General features: G+C 39.6%; 2 protein-coding genes across 4 annotated transcripts in view; one reads left to right on the top strand and one right to left on the bottom strand.

The window, feature by feature from the left end:
• Positions 1–18,406, bottom strand: part of LOC113666287 (uncharacterized) — a 35,359-nt gene extending 16,953 nt beyond the window's left edge. The window contains exons 1-18 of the mRNA XM_027182053.2: positions 18,069–18,406; positions 16,840–16,924; positions 16,195–16,284; positions 15,051–15,779; positions 14,023–14,190; positions 13,260–13,348; positions 11,264–12,471; positions 10,528–10,803; positions 10,013–10,105; positions 7,679–8,302; positions 6,023–6,272; positions 4,984–5,288; positions 4,302–4,443; positions 4,023–4,123; positions 3,547–3,669; positions 2,756–3,155; positions 1,798–1,883; positions 966–1,066 (exon numbers count right to left, since the gene is read on the bottom strand). Of these exons, the coding sequence (XP_027037854.2) occupies positions 966–1,066; positions 1,798–1,883; positions 2,756–3,155; positions 3,547–3,669; positions 4,023–4,123; positions 4,302–4,443; positions 4,984–5,288; positions 6,023–6,272; positions 7,679–8,302; positions 10,013–10,105; positions 10,528–10,803; positions 11,264–12,471; positions 13,260–13,348; positions 14,023–14,190; positions 15,051–15,779; positions 16,195–16,284; positions 16,840–16,924; positions 18,069–18,280 (5,082 nt within the window). The 5' untranslated portion in view covers positions 18,281–18,406. The remainder of the gene's footprint in view (positions 1–965; positions 1,067–1,797; positions 1,884–2,755; positions 3,156–3,546; positions 3,670–4,022; positions 4,124–4,301; positions 4,444–4,983; positions 5,289–6,022; positions 6,273–7,678; positions 8,303–10,012; positions 10,106–10,527; positions 10,804–11,263; positions 12,472–13,259; positions 13,349–14,022; positions 14,191–15,050; positions 15,780–16,194; positions 16,285–16,839; positions 16,925–18,068) is intronic.
• LOC113666292 (proton-coupled folate transporter) overlaps positions 18,407–23,269 on the top strand; it is a 6,697-nt gene continuing 1,834 nt past the window's right edge. Inside the window, exons 1-6 of one of the 3 annotated variants that reach the window (XM_089213179.1) lie at positions 18,407–18,550; positions 19,217–19,485; positions 20,120–20,340; positions 21,170–21,817; positions 22,270–22,353; positions 22,894–23,065. In XM_089213179.1, the coding sequence (XP_089069305.1) occupies positions 18,539–18,550; positions 19,217–19,485; positions 20,120–20,340; positions 21,170–21,817; positions 22,270–22,353; positions 22,894–23,065 (1,406 nt within the window). In that variant the 5' untranslated portion in view covers positions 18,407–18,538. Of the gene's footprint in view, positions 18,551–18,664; positions 18,980–19,216; positions 19,486–20,119; positions 20,341–21,169; positions 21,818–22,269; positions 22,354–22,893; positions 23,066–23,269 lie in introns of those variants that run through there. The other 2 variants (XM_089213180.1, XM_089213181.1) reach the window with 2 other exon arrangements.

The following is a 23,269-nucleotide window of genomic DNA, read 5'->3' as shown; positions in this document are numbered from 1 at the left end:
AGTTGTTCAAAGGACGAATAACGCCATCAAACGGATACTTCGTTATCCAGCTGGTAAGTGTTAGCAAAATACACTGCGCCGTGCACCGGATAGAGATTTATCGAGTGGATAGGGTTAACAAAAGCAGTTCCAACGCTTAATCACAGCAAACAGTAGGACCAAAATTAACCACTGAGAAATCACGATAAATGCTTGTAACGTGGGAAAACAATCAGAACATTAGCAGTCGCGGATATCGATAAATGTTTCACTTGACTGGTTGACCAGGGCCCAATTGTTGGGTTAAATTGTGATTTGGGTTAAATTTTAAGTTGGGTTTCTTTACAGTGAATTTTCTTTTAAAGCTTTCAGATCTGAAATCCAATTTCATACTAACCCTGGGTTATCTTAACCCAGGGTTATCTTAACCCAGCTTCGAACAACCCGGCCTCGGGGTTTAATTAATTACCAAGAGAGATTTCAAAGGCAAAGGTTAATCAAGTTTTTTTAACACCAAAGTGAAGATAACTTCGACTTGCCAAAAATCGACTTATGAATTTCCCATTGACAAACTTGAGCTTGCGAGCGATAAACTCAAAAAGTAAAACCAACAAGGGGAATCATTTTAAACTGGCAATAAGTATAAAAATAAGAGTACTGAAAGAATAAGTGAGACTAACTCTACATCGTTGAGAGAAACCTTTGGTAATCCTTCGCTCTGGCGAAGGGCTAACACTCAAACCGTCAACTAATTCTACAACGCCGAGAGAAACCTTCAATAACCCTTCGCTCTAACGAAGGCCTAACGTTCAAAACGTCAGCTTTAGAAACTCTCTACGGTGGCCAACTGACATTATCAACTCAGTTGAAAAAACGAAATTATCTCGTAACACCCCCCACCGACGCAGCACCATAGTTTCTTTTGAACCTTATCCACTCCTTCACTATATGCCGAGGATAAACTAAAAATACATTGGACTCTTAACCTGAAGCTTTGGAGAGGAGACACAGCCGTCACAGATGGCGAATATGACCCGTCTTTCCGGGGTAGTCAGCTTGTACTTTTTAGCGTTTTCTGTAAATCGTTCTGAGGGATGTGACAATAAAATGTAATTAACTTAAACCAGCACATACTGGGAGATGAGATTTTACATTTTCCAGCCTACCTGGGACATTATAGAGAGCTTTAGATCTGACTACGAGTACGACTACGAGTTTTCCTCGGTAGGGGAGTGGTGCAAACTCTGAAAAGGTCATTGCCTTCTGATTCTAACTACGAGTTTTTATGAAATCTCACTGTCTCTTTTCAGATAAAACCATTTCAGGAATAATAATAATAATAATAATAATAATAATAATAATAATAATAATAAAAACCACAGAGAGTTGCAAAAAAGTTACATTCAGTAAGGCCTGATGTCTATTTGTGAAGCGTTCTCCTAATTCTGAAGAAGTCACGCTCTCGTGTGTTACGTCATGTTAAGACTGGTGTCACTCTACTCTCGGCCAAAACTCGTAATCGTACTCGTAATCAGATCTAAAGCTCTCTAACATCGCTGGAAACCGGAAGAAGCTGCAGTTTGCCCTACGTTCCTAATACGACTGACTAACCAACATCTTTCATATCCAAAGATTATAGATTAGTCACAATTTACAATATTTCCTAATCTATTTACAAAAACGAGGCTTTCAACAATGTTAATCGTAGCGATGGTCTTGTCATGGTTTTCTTGCGTGAGCCTGTTAAAGTCTGTAATATGCGCAAACATTTTCGAGTCGTGCCATCAGAAACACAAATAGGAACTGCCGTTTTCCTACCTGGAAAACACATGACAACACCCTCTCCAAATGTGCTTGGCGGTACCAGTCCTCTATGTAAAATAACGAACTGCAGGTCGAATGCACTGAGAATAAAAGGGTAGTCAAAATAATGAGCAAATTCAATAAAGATATTACGCCATTATCATCGTATCCACTGTGCTCACCAACCAAGGAATTTCATTGGTTGATGGTCTATTCTTTGAATAAAAAGGTAAAACAACTAAGAATTAAAAAAAGATCCATTAAACCATAACTAAACACGCGATTTAAAATTTTTTGGACGAGAAAAACTTGCTTGAGAGGCTTGATGTTTGATTTCTAAATGGCATGTCAATCTTCACATGAGACCAGTAGGAATCTGTTGCATAATTAACAACTATTATTCCACGAGCGCGCGTTGGATATGAGATGATATATCGCTGACGAGGCCCGTAATGGGTACATTGGCTAATGATGGCTAAACCAATGAAAACTCTTGAATTGCATTATCCAATGATCCAGTTTTTAATAATATATGATAAGCTGAATTACACAGACATTTTGATTGGTTCTTACTCATGTTCTATCGGAGGGCAGATGCATAGATGACATCAATATTGACAACAATTTGCTTTTCTATCATATGAAACAAATAGATTCCATGTTGCCGTGAATCTCTTGGATAGTAGATCACAGAAGATGTCACAATGTGGTAAGAACATCAGTGATGAACTCAGCTGCGCCTCGTCTGCCACTTTATTGTTCTTGCCACATTTAGACGTCACCTGTGATCTATAATTGAACAGACACACGGCAATATGCAATCTATATGCCATCAAGAGCAATCAAAATGAAACTGCAAGCAAAGTATGGAGGTTAACACAAGGGATGGTTTTCCAAACGCTGACAAATGCTGTCCATCCCGTAAGCAACTCAATGGAGCCAGATCTTTATCACTGTTGTCTTATATTCTCACCTTACCACACCCAGCTGACCGATGCAGTAGCACTGCTGTTTAAGAAATGCAATCCTCTCTAGGGCAGTCAAGGGAACTGCATCACCGACTTTCTCCTCTCCTCCAGAACTTGACATTGCGTCCATGAGCCGAGAAAATGAAGCATGCCGGGTAATGGAGCGTACTGCTTCGCTTGTACCATCCCCAGAGCTGTCCGAAAACTGGATCAGAGACGCATGCGCAATCAGAAGATTAAGCGTGTTAAGGTAGAAGCACACTTTAGCGGCATCTGAAGAGAGCGAGTCAAGATCCACGCACTGAAGCTCTGCAGTGCCTCGTGAAATTGCTTGAAACTCGGGCGTCCTTGTGATATTAGCTACTGAGTTTGAGTCCACCACATCGCCGTTCTTCTCTGCCACATCTGTAGCCCAACAAATATAGAGAGGTTAAGCAAGCTGAAAATGGCTTAATTACTTTTTTCACCTTCGACCTTCAGCTTTTAATAAGTGCAAAAGCATTTATAGTTGTTGTACATAAGAACATAGTTGCCATCTATTTACAGGGATTGACCTGTGCGGTTTACATCGATTAAACAGTGAGCCACAGACTGGGGTAGGGCACATTGCATATGCCTAACATAGTCAATAAAGATCACTGATACCTTCCTCGGGCCTCTGGGAAAGTTTTCCTTTCCAGTTAATTTTTTTTTCGTATAGCTTGAATTACAGACAATTTCTTTTTCTAATCTTTACGTATTGCTTCAGGTTGGTTCATAATTGTACATGCTTCAACAAATGCTGTATGAAAGATACCTTTTAGAAGTTTAATCATTCTGGATAGCAAGTCGTTAGAGACAGTGTTAGGATCTCGAACATTCTCTGTCCATCTGCTCCCAGTATTCAAAATAACCAGGTCAGAGGATGGCCAGCGGACGTCTGTTAAATAAAGTACCGTATTATATAATCATTAGATCATTTATCATAATTGGTTATTCCATAACTGCTTAAGTCAATAGCCTTTGACAGCGCTTTGTGGCTCCAACCCCGTTGACCGAAAACGCGCATGGGCAGATGGTAAAACTACTGAGAAAAGTTTGGACTCAACCGGTTCCAACCGGCGCGGGTGGAGGAACATAAAGATTGCACAGTTCCTTGCGAAAAAAACAAAAAAACAGAAAAACAAGGAAATTTCCTGTAAATGTTAGAGCGTTAGAACATTCCCTCGATACCTTGTGAACATGACCGCAGACACATAAATAACGTACAATGACACATTCGGGTATACCGACCTCTACGTGAGATTCCCCCGTGTGAAGGCACAGCCGGACAGCAGTTGTAAACGATAACCTTGGTGAGATTCACGTGCAACTGCCTTGCCACAGGCTCCAAGCTGACAAAGGAAAGTTCATCGTTACTTCCTTTAGAGAATCCCCACGCAAAAATCAAACAAATTTGCATTTACTTTCCCTTAGGCTCAAAAAGTTAAAGCTCTGTACTTTTACAAACAGGTAGCTTAAGCAATGGGTAATTTTTCCTTGACAGTCGAGATATTTCGGCATAAAAGTTACCTTTCTGGAGAAATGTCTTTTTTAAACATATGTCTTCCGAGGGTTTCCGCGATGCCTTCATTCAACACAACAAACGGATTGGAAACCTTCAGAGCACCGGGCCGATTTAGATCGATATTTCGAGGAACACTCGATGAAGAGTCTGAAAATAAAACACAATACACATTGAAGAATACGGGTCGAGATTTTAAAAGTGAAATTGCCACGCTCAATAATTTCGCACGCTTGCCAGAAAACTGGGTCTAAAACACAGAGTAAGGGCTAACTGGACACAAAGTCGAAACTAGCAGGTAATCCTTCTAGGAGAAATGTAGATCTGTTGGTGGTAACCTATTAAATGAATAGAAAAGCCAAACCGAACTAGTTAGAAATGCCGTGAAAAGTTTGACGCCTTATTTTTTAGGATGTTGCCCGTATCTTCGTTTTCTATCTATATATCATCTGAAATCTTTGCATATTTGCATTTGATAATGGTGACATGTCGTCGCTGAAACGTTTGTTTTAAAAGCGTTGCTTTATATCCTTAAATGTTCAACAAATTTTTTCGTCACACGAATTTAAACCATAAAATAAACAACAACTACAACAAAATATATACTAAAAAACACAGAGGGAAAAGGCAAAGTTTTGGTGACATCCAAGCCTGTAAATATCTTATTAACGGAGAGTTATCTACACATACCTCCCGCTTTTGACTTCCAAAACAGCAAAAGCGTCGCCAAAGTCTCTACGTGCTTAACTAAACTTGATATGTAGTCGTATCTCTGTTCCAAGCCCCCTCCTCCTGCGGTAGTGACGTAATTAGCACTATCAATGCAATCAAACGCTTTCTTTAACTCGATCATGGCGACTCTCACAGCCAGGCCTTTCTCCATCAGATTAAACGAGGCCTGCCTGCCGACGTGCCTGTGGCCTGGGTGTTGCTTGGCAACCTCATCCACACTTCTGATCTGCGTTTCACCTTCTTCCAACGCCTGCTCAAACCGTCTGAGACGAAAGCAAACAAATTTACCTGTCTCTTCAGTTGCATCTTGCGAAACATACCCCCACCCCCACCCCCACCCCCACCTTGTCCTCCGAATAATAGTGTCTCTTCAACAAAGGGGAGATATACAAAGGTCACGTATGTTTCCTTCTCGAAACCAAAGTTTGTGTTCTTTACCTCTGGATAAACTGTTTCGATTTTTTTCAACTTTGAATAAATGAAATGCTTCAAGCTGATACTATTTTTGCCTGTCTCTGTTACTCTACTAAGTCTGCATATGTTGTTTCACTTTGCTTACACAAGAAGCTCGCCAAAGAAGGTTTTAGGTGTCATTTCCTAAGCCTGCTTCCACCTCACTTGCTTTGTATTCCTCGTGGCATCTCGTCCAATTCATATTTATTACTCCGATTTCGCTTCTTGGGTATTTATTCCCGAAAAAACGTTACATTCATTTTTTGTCGTTTTGGAAAAGATGCGGTTTTTGGAGGTTAACGTGCACAAGCATCACAATCTTTCTCATTGTTTAAGGGAAGAGTGGTTTATCTGAGAGTTTTATAAAGATTAGGATGTCTCAACGGTTTCAAAGAACAGACAAGGGTAATAAAAAAGGGTGTTGGGGGGGGGGGGGGGAGAGTTCCACTGGGCTCTAACCATCCCTCATCCCGCCTTCAACCCACATTCCAAGCAGTGAAACGGTTAACCTCCGCATAACGCAATTCTTAAACAAAGTCTTTACCTAAAAGATTCTTCTTGAGATGCATTAAGTTTTCTGTGAGCCTCCATGTCCTTGGGCCGAATAGGATGTGTCCCGACAAGAAGAAGGTCCACTGCATTGGGTTTAGGGGTGACGGATATGGTGATGCCACCAGACGGGTCCTGGGCATTACCACGCGACAGTTCTTGATTCAAAAGCTCTTCTAGTTGATGCATAAATGGTTTTATACCGCGGAGGATTCCACTTGATTTGGAGGAAGATGGATGTGGCTCTGGAAGGTAAAAAACTTTTTAATCCTTTAAACCCTAATGTAACCAGCTTTTCATTTCTGCTTACAGTAATACTGCTAAATCATTCACTAAGATAATGCGAATAAAAGATATGATTGCCAACCCAAGACGCTTCAAGCTTATAAGTTATAACATAGCTAGTAAATTTGCCTAATCAAATTCAATTGGGTGAGACAGGTGAACAGTGGAGCGATTGCATTCACAACTGCATCTAAATAATTCAGTCTCCTGGAAATGTCACGAAGTCTGGGGTCACAACTGAGGCAATCATTTCTCGTCTAGCCGAGCTAGTGCAACACTCAATTGCTTTTCATTCAGAGGCAACTATAACAAACAAAGTAATGGCGTAGCCATGGGTACTAAAATGGGACCCATTTAGGCCAATTTTATCGTAGGTTTTGTCGAACACCAATTCTTTAGTCCATACAACGGCCCCCAACCTGAACTCTACGGTCACTACATTGACGACTGCATCGGCGCTACCCTATCTACCAGAGAGGAGCTCACTCAATTTATAACCGCCGTCACATTTCACTCTCTCAATCCTCGCAGTTAAATGTATCATTCTTAAAAACTTCAAATCATTTCCAAACGATTCAGAGACTGGTACTATCTTTTCGCAACCTCCACTAATTTTGTTCAAACGTGAAAAAAACATAGGCAACTTTTTGGTCAGAAGTTCATTTCAAACCAATGACCAACGTGGAACTTTCAAATCCGCTCACTCACAATACAAAACTTGTCCTTTCATTCCTAACGTATATAAAATGTTGGGACCCAAGAGATCCCTTAGATCATTGATTCGTCACTTTACGTGTACCTTCGCCAGTGTCACCTACTGCATAACTTGCACTTATTGCAGAAAGTTATACATTGGTGAAACAGGAAGACGACTTAGCGACCGATTCTGAGAACACCTTCGCGACGTAGAAAAAAAACAAGGACGCATCCAAACAAGTCGCTGGACATTTTAATCTCCCTAATCATTCTAAGCAGCATATGGTAGTTTGCGGCCTTTTCTAACATCTAAGCAGTTCGGAGAGCCGCAAAACTCTAGAACAAAAATGTATCTTTCAAATCGGCACTCTTAATCCAAACGGTATCAACGAGCGCATTTCATTCAAATAATTTATTCTTTTTTTCTCGTCACCATATTCCCACCAATAGCGTAGTTCCATTTTCTGCATATAAACCCACACACAACCCACAATTCGTCCAATCGCTCGCTGACGAAGGGCTAACGCTCGAAACGTCAGCTTTTAATCTCTTTACGGTGGTCAATTTACGTTATCAACTCAGTTGGTAATACTAAATTACCCTAAGGCAATCAGTGATTTTTATCAAACTCTGAATATTGCTCCTGATATGTAATACATTTATCTCTCACCTTCGGTGATGCGACTCTTTCCCATGTCCAGCAGCGTCTTGCAGACGGACCAGGATACAGCTGCTGTACTCGCCAGATCTACACATAGCATCGTCGGAACCATTTCCGGATCCATAAACTTCACCAAAGTTGAATTCCCGTTCGCCAAATTCTCTGGAGTGAGACTAGGGTCTAGGACCGCACTCAAAGACGGCATTGCCAGCAGCTCGTCAATCAGATTGGAAACCATAGAATTGCTGGCACCCGAGGCTGCTGCCATGGCAACCGCCCCCAGACCCCCAAGAGGTTTACGAGATTTAAGGAGGCCCTGGCTTTGGACTCGTCTACCTTTGGGTTGTAAACTTTCCAAATGTTTTATAGTTTTACTGTACTTCTCTGCAAAAGCCAGAGCTTGCGCACTGGGCTTCTCTGCCATGTTAAACATTTTTATAACTTGAAGCGCTCGTTCGTAATTGTCTTTTCTCATGCACATGTATATCAGCGTATCGGGAGAAGAGAGCATGCGTGCTATGACACTATCATCTTTGATGAGTAAAGTACAACCTTCTGAAGCAGACGTTCGAGAAGTCAGCCGGCGATAACGACTTTTCCTCCTTCTTGTTACCTCTTTGTTATTTTCCGTTCCTGAAACAAATGTATACATCATTTGTGAAGCGAAATAATGTGAGCTTGGGTAGGAGTCATTATTTATCGCCTTAGATGGGGGAGGAGGAATTTGGTTTTTAGGGGCGGATGGAGGGAAATCGGTCGTCGATTACAGACTATAAAAGGTGGGACTGTAGAAAAGTGACCGTCAATTAACCTCCCTCCCCCCTTCCGTAATAAAAAAAATAGCATCCCTTAGATACACGGTTTAAAACAAAACAAATTGCCCCGTGCAGACAACGTTCCGCAGGGGGCATAATGGCGCGAGAGAGATAAACGGAACCTAACGCATCATGTTCGACAACAGACATGATTCAACGCATAGAAAGGAGGCTTGGAAAAAAAAATTGCTTACGACCTACACTCCGTAAGGTGAGGACGGTTGACCTTCTCACAAGCGGCAGAGAAAAAAAATTCCCGAGTTCTCACACATGCCAAATTACATACATATTTTATTAGTATTCTTCAGGGGGCTTTTCAATACTAAACAGCAAAGAACATTATAATAAAAAAAAAAAAAACAAACAATAAAATTATAAAAAGCGGTCAATTAAAATAATTCTCTAGCAAGTGCGTTTTCAACTTTTTTTCAATGATGTTAAAGATAACTGTTTAAGTCTTTGTCTAAATTGTTCTAAATGTTGTCTGCTCTATGGAGGAAACGTCACTGGCCTGGCTTTGTCGCTGTTTCTAGTGTTATGCAGCGCGTGAAATTAATTTTTTTTTCTGATAGTCACTTGGCTCCTAAATTCTTCAAAGTGGTATCCAATTCAAAAAAAGTTGGTCGCCATTTTCAAAGACAAACAAAACCTTTTTTTACGCTGTCAGCGTTATAGAGAGACCCTCCAAAATTAAGTTAGGGGAAAGATCTTTAACGTGCTACAAAGTGGACACAAGGAGGGATGATATACAACTCTCAAGCTCACCTAAATTCAAGATGGCATCTAGTTATCGATCGAGATGCATGTGCTGCGTTTTGGAAACAAACATAACGAGGAAGTTTGCCGCGGATTTATCTTTGCAAATCTTTATAATTCACGATATCTCTTAGTAAGGTTATGATGAAACATTCTAGTCGCCAATTTGGCGACTAATTTTCAGGATTTGGTCGCCAAAGGGAAAAATTTAGTCGCATTGGCGCCTGTATTAGGCGCAATTTCACGCCCTGTTATGATAGTGAAAAGACTTCAGAGAGACTCACAATAGTATGTGGGGGCCAGGCCCTTCGTGCACTTAAACGTCCTTATAGTGTAGTGAAGATGCTCATTTACCGGTAGCCATTTGATCTCGCGTAACGCAGGTGTTATGCGCTCAAATTTCCTTCTTTTTTCATCGTAAAGTAACCCAAAGGTAAATCAACGCACAACAGAGCAATGAGCAATTTTCAATTAAGTGTCTAAAAACCAAAACCAAACCCACCCCGGGAACTAATCAGAACAAAGGTTAACAATATAATTAACCAATGAGAACTCAAAGTGAAAACAAGCAAACCGTTCGAAGCGGCCGAAAATTCGGGCGACCAAGTAGCCATTTTTTTTTTTATTTTGCGTCTGACTGGTTGAGAGGATGGATGCGAGTTTTCTGGACCAATCACAGAACAAAGTTAATTAAAACCAAAGCAATCCCAGATTACTTTCGATGCTCAATTGGAAATTGCTCTAAATGTGGCGTTTGTGATGTTTATGTCACCTGTTGATATATCCTGGCTAAGATGAACGCTTGAGCTCGATTCACCAGAAGTCTCTTTCGGGACCGCTGCTTTCTGTCCTGATTTTCTTGACACTTTAAGAAGAGAATGAGGAGTGAAAGGGACATCAGATTATAAACCAATGACTGTGAATATATAAAAATCATATATGTGTAATGTTTTTTAAGAAATGAACATGAACGCGATCTTCGCAGCAATAAAAACTACTTAAGCAGTAGTGATAATAAGGCCTGAAAAAAAATCAGGCCTGTACGGGATTTGAACCCATGACCTCTGAGCTAACAAGCCAACTGGGAGCTGGTCATATGTTGGTTTGTAATAAACTCATGAATTAATGAATCAATGTCTGTGAATATTTGGAAATCATATATGTGAACTGCGGTTTAAGAAATGAATTTGAAAATGATCTGCTTAAGTAGTGCTCATTACTGCCCCCCCGTCGCCAACAAAATTACAGAAGAACTCACATTAAAACAAAAAATTAAAAAACCCTTACTAGTTGCACCATCCACATCATCTGAATCCTCATCCTCAGCATCTTCTTCTTTAGATTTTTCATCCGTTCTTACAATTTGCTTGATTTTTCTGGAAAGTCTTTTCTTGGAATTCCTGGTGGTCTGACCTTTCGAGGCATTTTTCCATGACACCAGCTGGAATCTCCACTGAGCCTCATTGATGAATTGGCCCAGTCGTGAAATACGCTGCTCCATGGAATTGCGAGGTACGGATGTCTGGAGGAAATCTTGGCGAGTTGTGAATGATTCTGACTTTTCTGAAACAAAAATTGATGGCGTTGTAACGCAAACATTGACTTGGTGAACAAGGCTCTGTCATTGGCTGAAAGCAGACCTCACCCAAACTACTCAGCCAATGAACGGCTTTGTCATTTATATTTTCCCGCGCTTGGTCGCGGCCCTGTGCCTTAACTAAAATTCTATTGGTTCGCTTACTTAATGAAGTAAATTCAAAGCCTAAGGAAATCACATCGATCGATCAAAACAGGTTTGCAACGAAAGAAACACATATAAATTTTAAAATTAAAAGATCGAAGATAATAATTGTCCATTCGAAAAACATAATATTCTTGACTCTATAACTAAAGTGTCCACCCCCAGCAGAGCAGCTTCGATCTCTTCATGACACATGCACGTCGAATAACAAAATTGCTCTTTGAGCTTATCTACGAGAATGATCGAAGCGACTCTGTCAGTGGGCTGAAAAAAATGACAAACCTTTCTTCAGTTCATTGAACTTCGCCGTATTTAGTTCCATGAGACATTCTTTCAATGTTGTCAACATGTCTGGTACAGTCGCATCTTCAATCACAAATTCATATTTCAGATCGTTCTCTTCCTCTACAACAGCTCTTGACGACCCTTTACTAGAGATTAAATTACCACCGTATGATTCCTCATCTGACAGCCTTGCCCTGACTGTGTTGCTCGCAGGTGGTGATACAGGAGGCGCTATCGCTTCTCTATCTGACGATTTCTTTAACAGAGCTGAATCGGATTCGGCCCTGTTATTTTTAAACAACTGCCTACGAGAAGGGGAATCCATAGTTGACAGCACGGTTGGACTTTTCTGCCTTAGGGTGTCGGGAGTTGGAGGCTGTGATCCTGTTAAACTAGCTGCCTTTTCCTGGTCTTTCGCAGGGGTGTGCGGCCCATGAACGTCAAGCGACAAATCCAGGGAACTGGCGAGGCTCTCCCAGCTTCCAGTCCGACTGCTTTTGGACAAACTCCTGGTTTCTTCATCCATGGCTTCCACATCATCACTTTCATTGTGATGGGTTCTTCCCTCGTCAAGATCCTCGTAAGTTGTAAACAGAAGACTGAAGATATTCTCCAGAATTTCAACTCTGTAAGTCAGTGGGTAAACGTGGGCTAAATGATACTTCCCAGCATCCAGTTTATTTCTAACTTGTCCGCAATACCTCTCCTCCGGACAACTCTCTTCTGAGTTCGTATCGGAATACTCGCTTCCACCCGAATTGAAAGGTTCAACACTTTTCCCTTCGCCCAGAACTTGTTTGGTTTCTAAACTTAGTTCACCAGAGGTCTCCACAGAAGAAGTAACAGCTTCCATAAAATTTCTAAGTGCGCAGTAACTATGGTACAGGAAGACATCTCTTTGCACTTCAGGGTGAATTTCAGAGTTTTGATCCAAATCCTCTTTGCTAACTTCTTCCCTTCCTCCTGTCTTTTTTTCATCCAATCTTTCCTCGCTGCCTTCGCCTGAGGGTTCATTTCCGTCTTCCTTTAGAGGGGTAAAAACAGGTCTCTTTCTCAAAAGTTCAAAAACTTCTTTTTCAGGAAGGTGCGCCAAACTGATAGACTTGTGCAGCACGTGTAAAACGGAGTGTGACTCCAGACCTTGGAACATTTCTGAGGCTTGCTGATGACGAGTTGAGCCTGGTTCAGACGAGGCCAGCAAGGGACTATCAACGGGCAACAACAGTATGCGGTTAATAGAGTAGATTCACCTACCCCTCCCCTAACTGAGCATTAACCCTAACTACTTATAATCTAACTCTTATTGGGCTAGGAGAGGGGTTGGTGCGTAGTTGCTCAGATACTGATATTGATCCGTGGTTGATTAGAACTCTAAAGCACGCCTAACTGTTAAGGTCAGAGAAGTCGTAATAAGGTCTGTTGTTGGTGCAAACGAATGGCGTTTTGACAACGTGAGTGCAATTCGTCCTTTATGAAAGTCAAGCGAGGGGTTCATTTCCAGTCGGTTTCCACAAAACAGACCTCAAAAGATTTCAATTGGAAAAATCTCTTAATTTTACTTTGATGACGAGTTATGCTTATTTCGTCGTAACTTCAGTAAAGTATTGTTGACTTCACATCTACAAAGACTCGAATTTTTGCCAGTTTTAAAACTAATGGGCCTCACCTCCGTATGAAAACGCTGTCTGAGCCCCCCTTACACCCCACCATCAGTATGAATATTCACCAAAGTGTTCTCCATACACTTACAAAGGTGCTGACAGGGAAAATTTGTTTAACTTTGGAGAGTTTGTTTAGTTGGTGATCATTTCCTTTATTCTCACAACCTTAACGTGTGATTCAGGGGTGATAATTTATTGTAAGAAGAAATTAGAAGCCAGTCACCCCTGAGGAATAAAAAGTTGAAGGAAAACTATTGCATGTCAAGGTCTTTGTGCAGCACAAGGGATGATACAACAAAAAACTCTAAAATTCAACCTCCCATTGCACTTACCGAGCTTTCTCTGTACACCACTGAACCAGTTGGACTTGATAGGCCAGTTTCTGACAAGCTTGGTGAAGTGATGGATGGGCAGCCTTCTCCTAAAATCCCAAGCAAAATAACAGTTGGTTATAAGCTACTGAGCCATATGCAGATCATTGCAGATTTATCAAAATAGCTCTGACATGTACTTGTACAAACCTGCCAAGTGGGCTGCATCACTGGAGCTCTGGAGCTTTGAACTTATCTTATTTAACCATAGTGTAAGGAGACCACTGGTTTTCCTACATTGTACTTCCCCTAAAGGGGATGTTCGCTACTCTATTATTGGCCTGTTCCAGGCCTTCAATTGATAACTGGGCACAGTGGTAGCTCCTTATTTCCCTTTGTGCTGCTATCATACTCTGTTTTCTCACTGAATGCCTGACACAAAGTAATCTATCCTGGTTAATTACCCCATTGCCACATTGCAGGCACCCTCCCCCTAATGACTTGCTGATACAAAGAAATCGTCCCTAACAAAGAGGATCATAGTAAAAACAAGGTATCATCCAAGAACAAAACACAATGAGCCCACACCCTCCTCCCCCCACCCTTACACTTGGATTTTCTGTTTCCTCAATTGTATGCACAAATCATAAAGGCAACATATTTATAATGGTATTCAAACATAACTTTGCATTTTTCAATTTCAACAGTATGTAAGCCCTTAATTATGGCTAAAAGGAAGTTGAAAAAGGAAAAAAAAATTAAAACAAAAACAAGTAAACTTTACCGCTGGGTCCCAGAGAGCTTCCAGTAGATTCTTAGCATTTTCACAACTGTAGCAGTAAGGCCAGCCCAAGAGGAGAACAAGTGGTTTGAGTCTGGAAAACTCCACTGGAGACAGAAGCTGTGTCAGCCTAGCAAAGTCACTTTCTCTTATGAAGACAAGAGCTGTTTCCTAAAGCACATTGTAAACATGGTGACATTTGTATTGAGACTAAATTTTCATTTCCACAATGAGAAGATACTGCAGTGTCAAAGATAAAGTCTGCACTATTGGCTCACCCAGATGGAGCTTATCTTGGTTTCTGAGAAGCATAAAGCAACTAAGAGTATTACTTCTCTCCCCTGGATGGGATGTGAGTCCATTGCAAGGTTAACACCCCTCCTCCCCCTCCCTCCTCCCCCAACATTTCATCAGGCTTCCCTGACAATTTAACAGTACCTATTTATGCTCCTGGGTGGAGAGGGGTACTACATGAGTAAATTGTTTTGCCCAAGAACACAACACATGACCCACCTAGGTCTTGAACCCAGACCTCTCAACCCAGAGTCCAGCACATTGACCACTGCATCTTAAAAGCAGTGTCATAAGCCACATCATGTATCATTTTATTTACAAGCCAGTATGCTCACCACTAACTTAACCTTTTAACTCCCACAAGTGATAAACATGTAACTTCTCCCTATAATATCCATATAATATCCAAAAATCAGGTTATGAGAATACTTGAACTCATCAGCTGGAGTTGTTATCCTGATTTAACACCAAATTCTCATGACTAAGGAATTAAGGTTAACCTCAGCCTGATGTCCTCTCTCCTCAACAGTTTGCCAATACCCCGGGTTGGAGAGAGGCACTGTGACAGTGAAGTTCCTTGCTTGGAAACACGAAACAATAACCTGCAGTGGCTTAACCCTGGAATTCTCATTGTCCACAGTAACCAAATGGGTGTAATGCCTCTCTAATCTCTTGAATGATTCCATGGCACTGGTACAAAGAACCAGTGCATTTATGTACAATGGATATCTACTTACCACCATGTTCTCTAAAATATGATTTCCATTTAGAGCATGGAAGAACAGAAATTTCCAGGCTTCTCTCCTATCCTCCATAAAGGATTGAGCATAACAAATATTAACAGTGAGACCATCTAATGCTGATGGTTGCTTGAATCTTTGCAATGTTGCTCTTGACAATGGTAACTCTGAACGATCATTCACTACAAACCGCATCTGATTTTCAATGAAACAAAACTTTTCCATCAAATAAGTTGATGTCTGGCTGAGGAAGCAGGAATATAAAATGCCTCTGTCTAAAATAGTGTCTCTCTCGTTTGAACTTCGAATTATGAGGTTCCTGAAAAGATCGTCCAGACACTTGGAAAGGCTGAGCATTTCAGGACTTGGGTCCATGTAGGAAAGCATTTGATAGATGAATTTACATTCTTTGGTGGCACACTTTACAGGCATGTCATCTTTAGGTACAGAGGTGGTACTGGTACCATCAACTTCTACAGCTCCAGAGTCTAAGGCCATCAATTGCTCGTTGATGAGGTCTAAATATAACTGTTGTAAGAGCTGGTTATTTTTCAAAAAGCCCTTCCCTTTGGAAGTGAGATCATTAATCACAGCATGTCCAAACTGAGGACTTTCGGATAGCAGCTGTTTCAAGTATGACAAAGTGGAAGAAGGAAGGTCAGACACTCCAGAGGCAAAGAGGTCAGGATCTCTGTAAACAATTTGACTGTGGTAATCATCTATATCCTGCAAATTAATGGAAACAAGTCTTTTTTGTCACAGTGAATTACATGTAACAGTGTTCTATTTTATTAGCAGTAACTGGTAAAAATTGCCACCTGTAGTACCTCTAGTTACTGCCTAGAGTAGCTTGGAATTGCACAAATACCTTTTATAAATTTTCTTCCACCTGTTGTGCTTAAATAAGGAAGAACACTGAGGAATCATCATGATTCTTTTGGAATGCAAGTAAACTTTCCCACAAGTAGGCTTTTATAAACCCTTTAACTCCCCTCTAGCTGCTACACATTCCCTTGTAAATTAGTTATAAGAACTTGGTGCTAGATCAATATCAAGAGAGCTACAGGGATTAATAGTAATTGTTTTCACTTTTAGTGGTAATAAGGGCATGAAAACTGGACAATTGTGAAAGTTTAATTACTTGAATCACAACTTGAGGGGCATTCTGGCAAGCAAGGTAGAGAAGAAGGCGAAATTCCACTTTCTTTACAATAGGCTCTGGAATCTGGTCCTGTGTTGCATATCAAACACAAACAATAGTTCAAGAGTCAGTATTAAATGTACTAGTAAATCATGATGATTAAGATCATTCATAAGCACAAGACTCTATAACTACTGTTAGTAATATTAATAGTGTTATTTAATTCATAAATTTTATTTAACTTTGTGTCTTAAGTCTCAGGCAAACATGTTTCAGCTGTATCTCTGTTATCCTGCCTCTAAACAAAGAGGACTTTTCCTTCTCTTTCAGTTTCTTTGGTTAACTAATAAAAAAGACACCTCTGGCCATATTTGTCACACTTTTTGTGGTTCATGTGAAAACTCTTTAACACAAAATGGTTTTGTCTTAATTTTGAAGTAGGTAGATTTTGCTGTATTAGCACAATGTAGACAGCATTTGGTAAGAAGTTTGTCCACAGTTGATCCACAGTGTTTACGATCTTTACAGCTTAATCATTACAGAGTACCTAATGACTGAAGCACAGAAGCCAGGAAAACCCTGCAAGGTAATGAGCTAGGGATTAAACAAATTAAATTTATAAAAATGTTAGAGAAAAATACTTGCCTCTTCATCAGTGAAAAGATCCAGATATTCCACCAAACATAACCATGATAAATGGAATGGAGATGGAACAGAACACGATCCATAACTGTTAAGACAGTAACAGTGCATTATGAGTAATCATAGAATACTGTATCTCCTTGAATTATAAAGCACCTGGAGTTTTATTTAAGATTTTGCTAAAAGAGGGGTGCCTGCTGGAACAAGGGTGCTTAGGTGAGAAGACACTTATTAGGAAACTATTAACCCTTTAATTCCTGGAACTGATTAACATGAAACTTCTCCATATAATATCCATACATTATTCCGCAAACAGGTAATGAGAATATTCAACCCTATCAGGTAGAAGCTGCTATCTTGATCTAGCACCGAATTCTCATAACTAATTTACAAGGAAATATGTAGCTGCAAAAAGGGAGAATTAACAATCAGTTCTTGGGAGTTAACTTATACTCAGATTCTGCTGTAGTTGAAACTTAAAAGGTTATAAATAGAGGGCTAGGCACTTATTCAAGGGGGGTGCTTGTTTGATATCATAGCTTAGGGGGGGTAAACACTTATTCAAGGAGGGTGCTTAGTACAGCATGGACACTTATTCAAGGAAATATGGTATGTAAAATTCAAAATCTGGCAGTTTTGCCAACCATTTTAAATAATTCCTTAATATAGGAGGGAAAGATTAACTTCCAGATCTTATATGGTTATCAATATCTATCACTGGCTTGCTAGTAACCAAAGTAACCCTATGCACCTAAACATCAGTATGCATATTCTCCTTACTGTTTTCTGATACATTTCCTAAGGAGTTGAAAAGGGGAATTTGTTGAACAATCAAGAGCTTCTCTAGCAGGTGATAACTTCCTTTAATCTCCTGACCTTAATGCGTGATTCAGAGCTAATACTGTAAGGAGAAATCAGATTCTGATCACTGTTAGGAGGTTAAAAGGTTAAGAAACTGTCAGAACTGTTATGAACTGTGGAATATCATCAATAGAAAAACAATTTTCACAAAATATTAACTTCTTTGAATATCCGCGGATAAATGGCGTTTGGTGAATATTTCATAAAATCGAAAATAAAAATGTATCAAAAACGTGTAGGCATTTAAAACTGCCGTCACAGAACACAGATCTACTGACAGAACTGAATTTGAAAGTACGTGAATACTAGAAATACTATATTAATGGGCGCTTCCCGGGCTCCAGTCGCTTCGATTGTACGAATTTTGTTACCTTGCATGATGTGGCTGATCAATGATTGCCCTCATTATCTCTTTCAAAGGTTTCTCGAGTTTGTCGCGCTGTTCGAACAAGCCTCGCAAGCACACTCGAGCAAGTTCCCATTGACCCAGGGTTAGGTGATTGCAGAACGCAGTAAATAGTTGTTGAAGAGAAGTTTCCTCCTCCCGATCGAAAGGATGGCTCAACGGCAGTTGTTCACTCATACTTGGCTGAAATTTTATTCAATGGTATGGTCCTTGCTGTGATGAAGATTAAAGTGTGTCCTAATTTTACACAAGTTTATGTCGAATCCTTCCTCCATGTTCGATGTTTTTCTAGTCACAGAGCCCGGCACGTGACTGGGAACCACTTGCTATAAAAAAAAAAAAAAATTTCATGTAAGAAGTCCTAAAGAGTCGCATTGGTGTTCCAATCTTGTAGCAGAATGTCTTAACTCTGCCAACTGTTTCGCCTATTTCATAATGTCGAGTGAGGTGAGTATTTCAATGTCTAATTACTTTGAAGCTTTTTTTCACTTTCATTTACACGTAATGGGTCGGACAAGTCTTTTTTCCTTATCACATTGCCCTTGATGCAGTGCGAACTTGTAACGCGTGACACTTATATGTGCGTAAACTCGTCAGCTAGCTAGTCGTGCACTGTCAAATAGCTTCTGATCGTAGGCTTTGCAATGTCGTACAGAAAATATGACATATGTTGGTTGACGTCTTTTTTTCAGTGTGCGCGTTGAGGTTAAATTTGAAGATCGTTGCGGGAAAGTGAAATGATTATGAAATCGAAAGTTAACCGGCCTTTGGAAAGGGATAGATAACTTGCTGCTGCAGATACGATTGGTTTGGAGAAATTTTTAAGCAATTCAAGACCTTCAGGAAAATTAGAAATACAAGGTTTATGCATTGGAGGTAACTTACCGCAGGAATAGTAGTGCAATATTTATCGTAAGTTCAACTATGGCATTTTCCTTCCCCTCTCCTCACACCACACCCCCAGGCCACCCCTGTAGAGGACATCGTAAGACCCTACAGAAAAAGCCATACAAGAGACTAGTTTTACTGGTGATTGATACAGAATATAAAACAGAATAGAATCAGCTCATTAAAAATTATTTTGTGTTTATATCTGTTTTGATTTTGTTCTAGGAGCCTGTTACAGCCAATGAAATAGAAGATACCCCAAATGGTACCACTGGAACATCCAGTAACCACCAGCCAATTTCATGGAGAAACAATCCTCACAGGTTGTTGACTGTGGAAATAGTCATTTTCCTTTATCTCACTGGTATCATTTTGGAAATCCCAGTTATACAACAGTACTTATATCACAGAGCTAGGGAAGAACTGAAAGTACCTGGAGAAGATGAAAATGATACTATCTGTAATCCTCGTTATGAAAATAGTTCTGAACATAGGTAAGTACATATTATACTACAGACAGTTTCTGTATGATTTCGTCAATAATTATTACTTTTTCATGATTGGGAAATCTTGATAGGCTCAGGACATACAGTGTAAATCCATCTTTTTCAGTGAAGGAGGAAAACAAAATGTTTTTTTTTAAGTGGCCAGTATGATAAAATCCCAGTGCAGGAAGATAGCAACCTATCATTTGAATTATGGTGCCACACTCCTCTCCCAATAGATATGGATTAATTTCCCCATCTGATCTGACTCACCATAATGCCTTAGCTGGAGACTCAGGCATGAGTTGTGTATTTATTTACTTTTTGGCTGTTATTAAGCAATTGAAATTAGACAGTGTGAAAGACCTGGTGAGAAAAAAATTACAGGGTTCTTTTCTTTTATGAGAAAGAGGAAGCCTTACAATTTGTCCTTCTCCCAAGATGTGGTTGCACCTAGCTGGTGTCGGGACGGTACAGGTTTGAATCCTGTTGCTTTTTTCTGCGATTGCTAAAATTGCAGTCCACCTGTTAGGATCATTCCTTCACTTGTTTAATTTTTTTCATCGGCAGGTGAAATGAAATTTATTTCTTAACAAAATATCATTAATAGCTGTTTTCTTTTTACTTTCTTTAAAAAATACAGCATGGATGATAAAGTGCACAAAAAAGCCTCACAATACATTTTATGGGTGAGCATGGCACTTACACTCCCTGCCATATTCACAGCTTGTTTCCTTGGTTCATGGTCAGACAAAAGGGGACGAAAGGGACCCATGATAACTGCATCTGTTGGAAGTGCTTTGGATGCCTTGATTATTCTGGCAGCAATTCATTGGAAACTTCCAATCTATGTCTTTATGATAGGTGTGTCTGATTTCTGATCTCTTTTGTGTATCTGCATGAGTGTCCTGGTTAGGTCCAGGGTGAAAGGTTAATTCCTTCTCCTTCTTAGGAAAAATAAAAATTTTTATTCCAATGAAATTTTATCTTATATGATATTTCCTCAAATAGGCCCAATACTCAAATAAGCACCCACTTGGAATAAGTGCCCATCCCTTGGGCTATAATGTCAGACAAGCACCATAATCCTAATGATTCTTACTTGCAGTAAAAAGTAAAAAAATCATTTACCCCTTTTCAGTTCAATGAAGCTCTTTCCACAAATATAACACTTGTTATAACTAACTTTTAGAAAAGTATTAATAGTGAAATGTTGATTGAAATGAAACTAGAAATTTGATCCCCAATTCAAAAAAGGGTCCATGACTGAATTATTTACAGAAGAGATCAGATAAATTTTGAGTTGTTTCATGAGTCTTGTCTTGTCTTACTAAGCTTCCCACCCATCAATAATTTTCAGCTGATCATTGCCCAAACAAAAGGCTAACTCTTAAAATGTCAGCTGTAGAAACTCTTTACAGAGGTGAATGTTCAATCACCTTAGTTGATAAGGCCAAATTATCTTGTAATATTTCCACTGACCCAGCACCACTGTTTCTATAGAAACTAACCCATTTTATTGATCTGCCAGTATATTCTCTCCCACCTCTAAGTCAGATGTATGTAGTTGTGCGTAATCATCCCAATCTGACATTAGCTTGGAAAGAGTGCATTTTGTTTCCATTTATTATTTATTTATTATAATTGTTCTTAATGTTAATTCTGTTAATTCTGTTAATTTTATTACATACAGCAAGTGCATTGGCTGGCCTAGGTGGCTATTATCCTACTATGGTTCTTGCACTGCTTGCGTATGTTGCAGATACATCCCCACCAGATTCCAGAGCTCTAAGGCTTGGTATTCTAGAAGCTATTGCATTTATTTGTGGAACAGTAGTGTATTTTGTCAGTGGAGTATGGATCAAGAATTATGGCTACCAGTCTATATATCTGGTGATACTGTCTTTACATTTACTCAATCTTGTGTATGTTGTAATCCTTCTCCCTGAATCATTACCCCAGGAACTAAAGAAGAACAAAGCAGTCTTATCCTGCAATAGTATTAAAACCATTTTTACAGTTTACTTTAAGAAGAGATTGGGACGTTGGGTCCTCATCACTCTCCTCGTCTGTGCAGTTGTTGTTTACTTAGCTGGATTTGTTGTACAAACATTGTTGGTTCTCTTTGGTAAGAGAGACCCTCTCTGCTGGGAGTCATCTGTTATTGGTTATTTTCTTGGGACAGCATTGTTTTCGAAAGCTGTTGGAGCTGTGGTTGGTATCAAACTTTGTTCATGTTTAGGCGTTTCAAACTTTGGTGCTGTTCAAATTGGAATTATTTTTCTCATGGGGAGTTTAATAATGATTGGATTTTCTAGGACCACGTTGGAAATGTTTCTAGGTGAGGTAAAATTTTTTCTAAGCCTTGTAAATTTGATTAGTCTACTACTTGCAGAAAAGTTTTTCATATCATGATTAAATTTACTCTTTGTAACCTTTTGACCACATCTGAATGCATGTTCTCCATACTGTTCTTTGTGTATTTCCTAAGGAGCTGACAGGAAGAATTTGTTTAAAGATCAGAAGCTTCTTTAGTTGGTGATCATTTCTGTTCTTCTCTTGACCTCAATATTTTATTCAGGGGTGATATGTGGGGATAAATCAGATGCTAGTCACTCTCAGGGGTGAAAGGGTTACTGGTAATGTGTAGTTTTACATTTTACTTGAAGTCTGATCCTTTGAATCTGTCTTTTGAAGACTGTGCCTATGTTTTACTGTCATGACCACCTGAGTAAATGCAGATATGCATCTAGTTACTTATTATTGATAGAAGATGTTATTTTGAACTTGTAGCCACCATTGTTGGTTTCTTTAGTGGTGTCCCACAACCTTGTATCAGGGCTGAAATGTCCAGGTTGGTCAACAAAGAGGAGCAAGGTACATGCCCTAAATACTTAGAGAGACATTAATCTCCTCTTTTAAAACAAAACCTCAAACCCTAAGGGGTTAATGTATCACTGTGAATAGAACTTGAATCCTGTTGCATTGATGAACCTTTCAATTAGTTTCACTGTCCATTCAATGTGTACATGAGGAATGCTCCATGAGGACAAATCCAGGGAAAGGATCCAGTGGGTTTACAACCCTCTTCTCCCCCTCCCCCCCAGTAAGACTTGTGGGGTTTTTCACTACTTTTCTGAGACCAAAATTTTTTCAAGACAGAATCACATATTACCCCTAAACTCGAGGAATTTAAAATAACTTGTCTTGAAACACTTCATCAATTATTAAGGCTCTAGTGTTTAGAACAAATCCTGTTTATTTCTGAATCAAAGTTTAGACCCCTCTCCCTGTTCCCCCATGCTCATTTGCTGGATTTCTGGGGCATTATGACTTGATAATAAATTCATGTCATCTAACTTTTAAATAAACATAACTAGTTTCATTGTTTTTTGTTTTGGTTTGTTTTTTGTTCAGGTTCTCTTTTTGCTGTTCTAGCATCTCTGGAGAGTCTGTGTAATTTTTTTAGTCAGCTGATTTTTAATCCACTTTACACATGGACTGTAACTGAACTCACAGGAGAATATGTGGCAGGAATTACCTTCTTCATCAATGCTGGTCTCCTTCTCATTCCTATGTCTCTTATTTTGTAAGTAACTCAAATTTTAATAATTTAAATCATTATGATAAGAATAATTTTATCGATATGGTTGCCACTTATTGAGTTCCCTGACTTTTCCCTGACACGAGTCAAATTTCCCATACCAACTCAATTAATAACTTCGCATACCAATCCTGACAGTGGCCTCCAATTTCCACTCACAGCCATCCTGTCAACACAGAACTTCTATGT

This window comes from Pocillopora damicornis, chromosome 7 (assembly GCF_964200805.1).
Source record: "Pocillopora damicornis chromosome 7, jaPocDami1.2, whole genome shotgun sequence".
Classification (NCBI taxonomy): Eukaryota; Metazoa; Cnidaria; class Anthozoa; order Scleractinia; family Pocilloporidae; genus Pocillopora; species Pocillopora damicornis.
The sequence above is the reverse complement of the archived record's forward strand: the minus strand, read 5'-3'. Positions and strand labels throughout refer to the sequence as shown.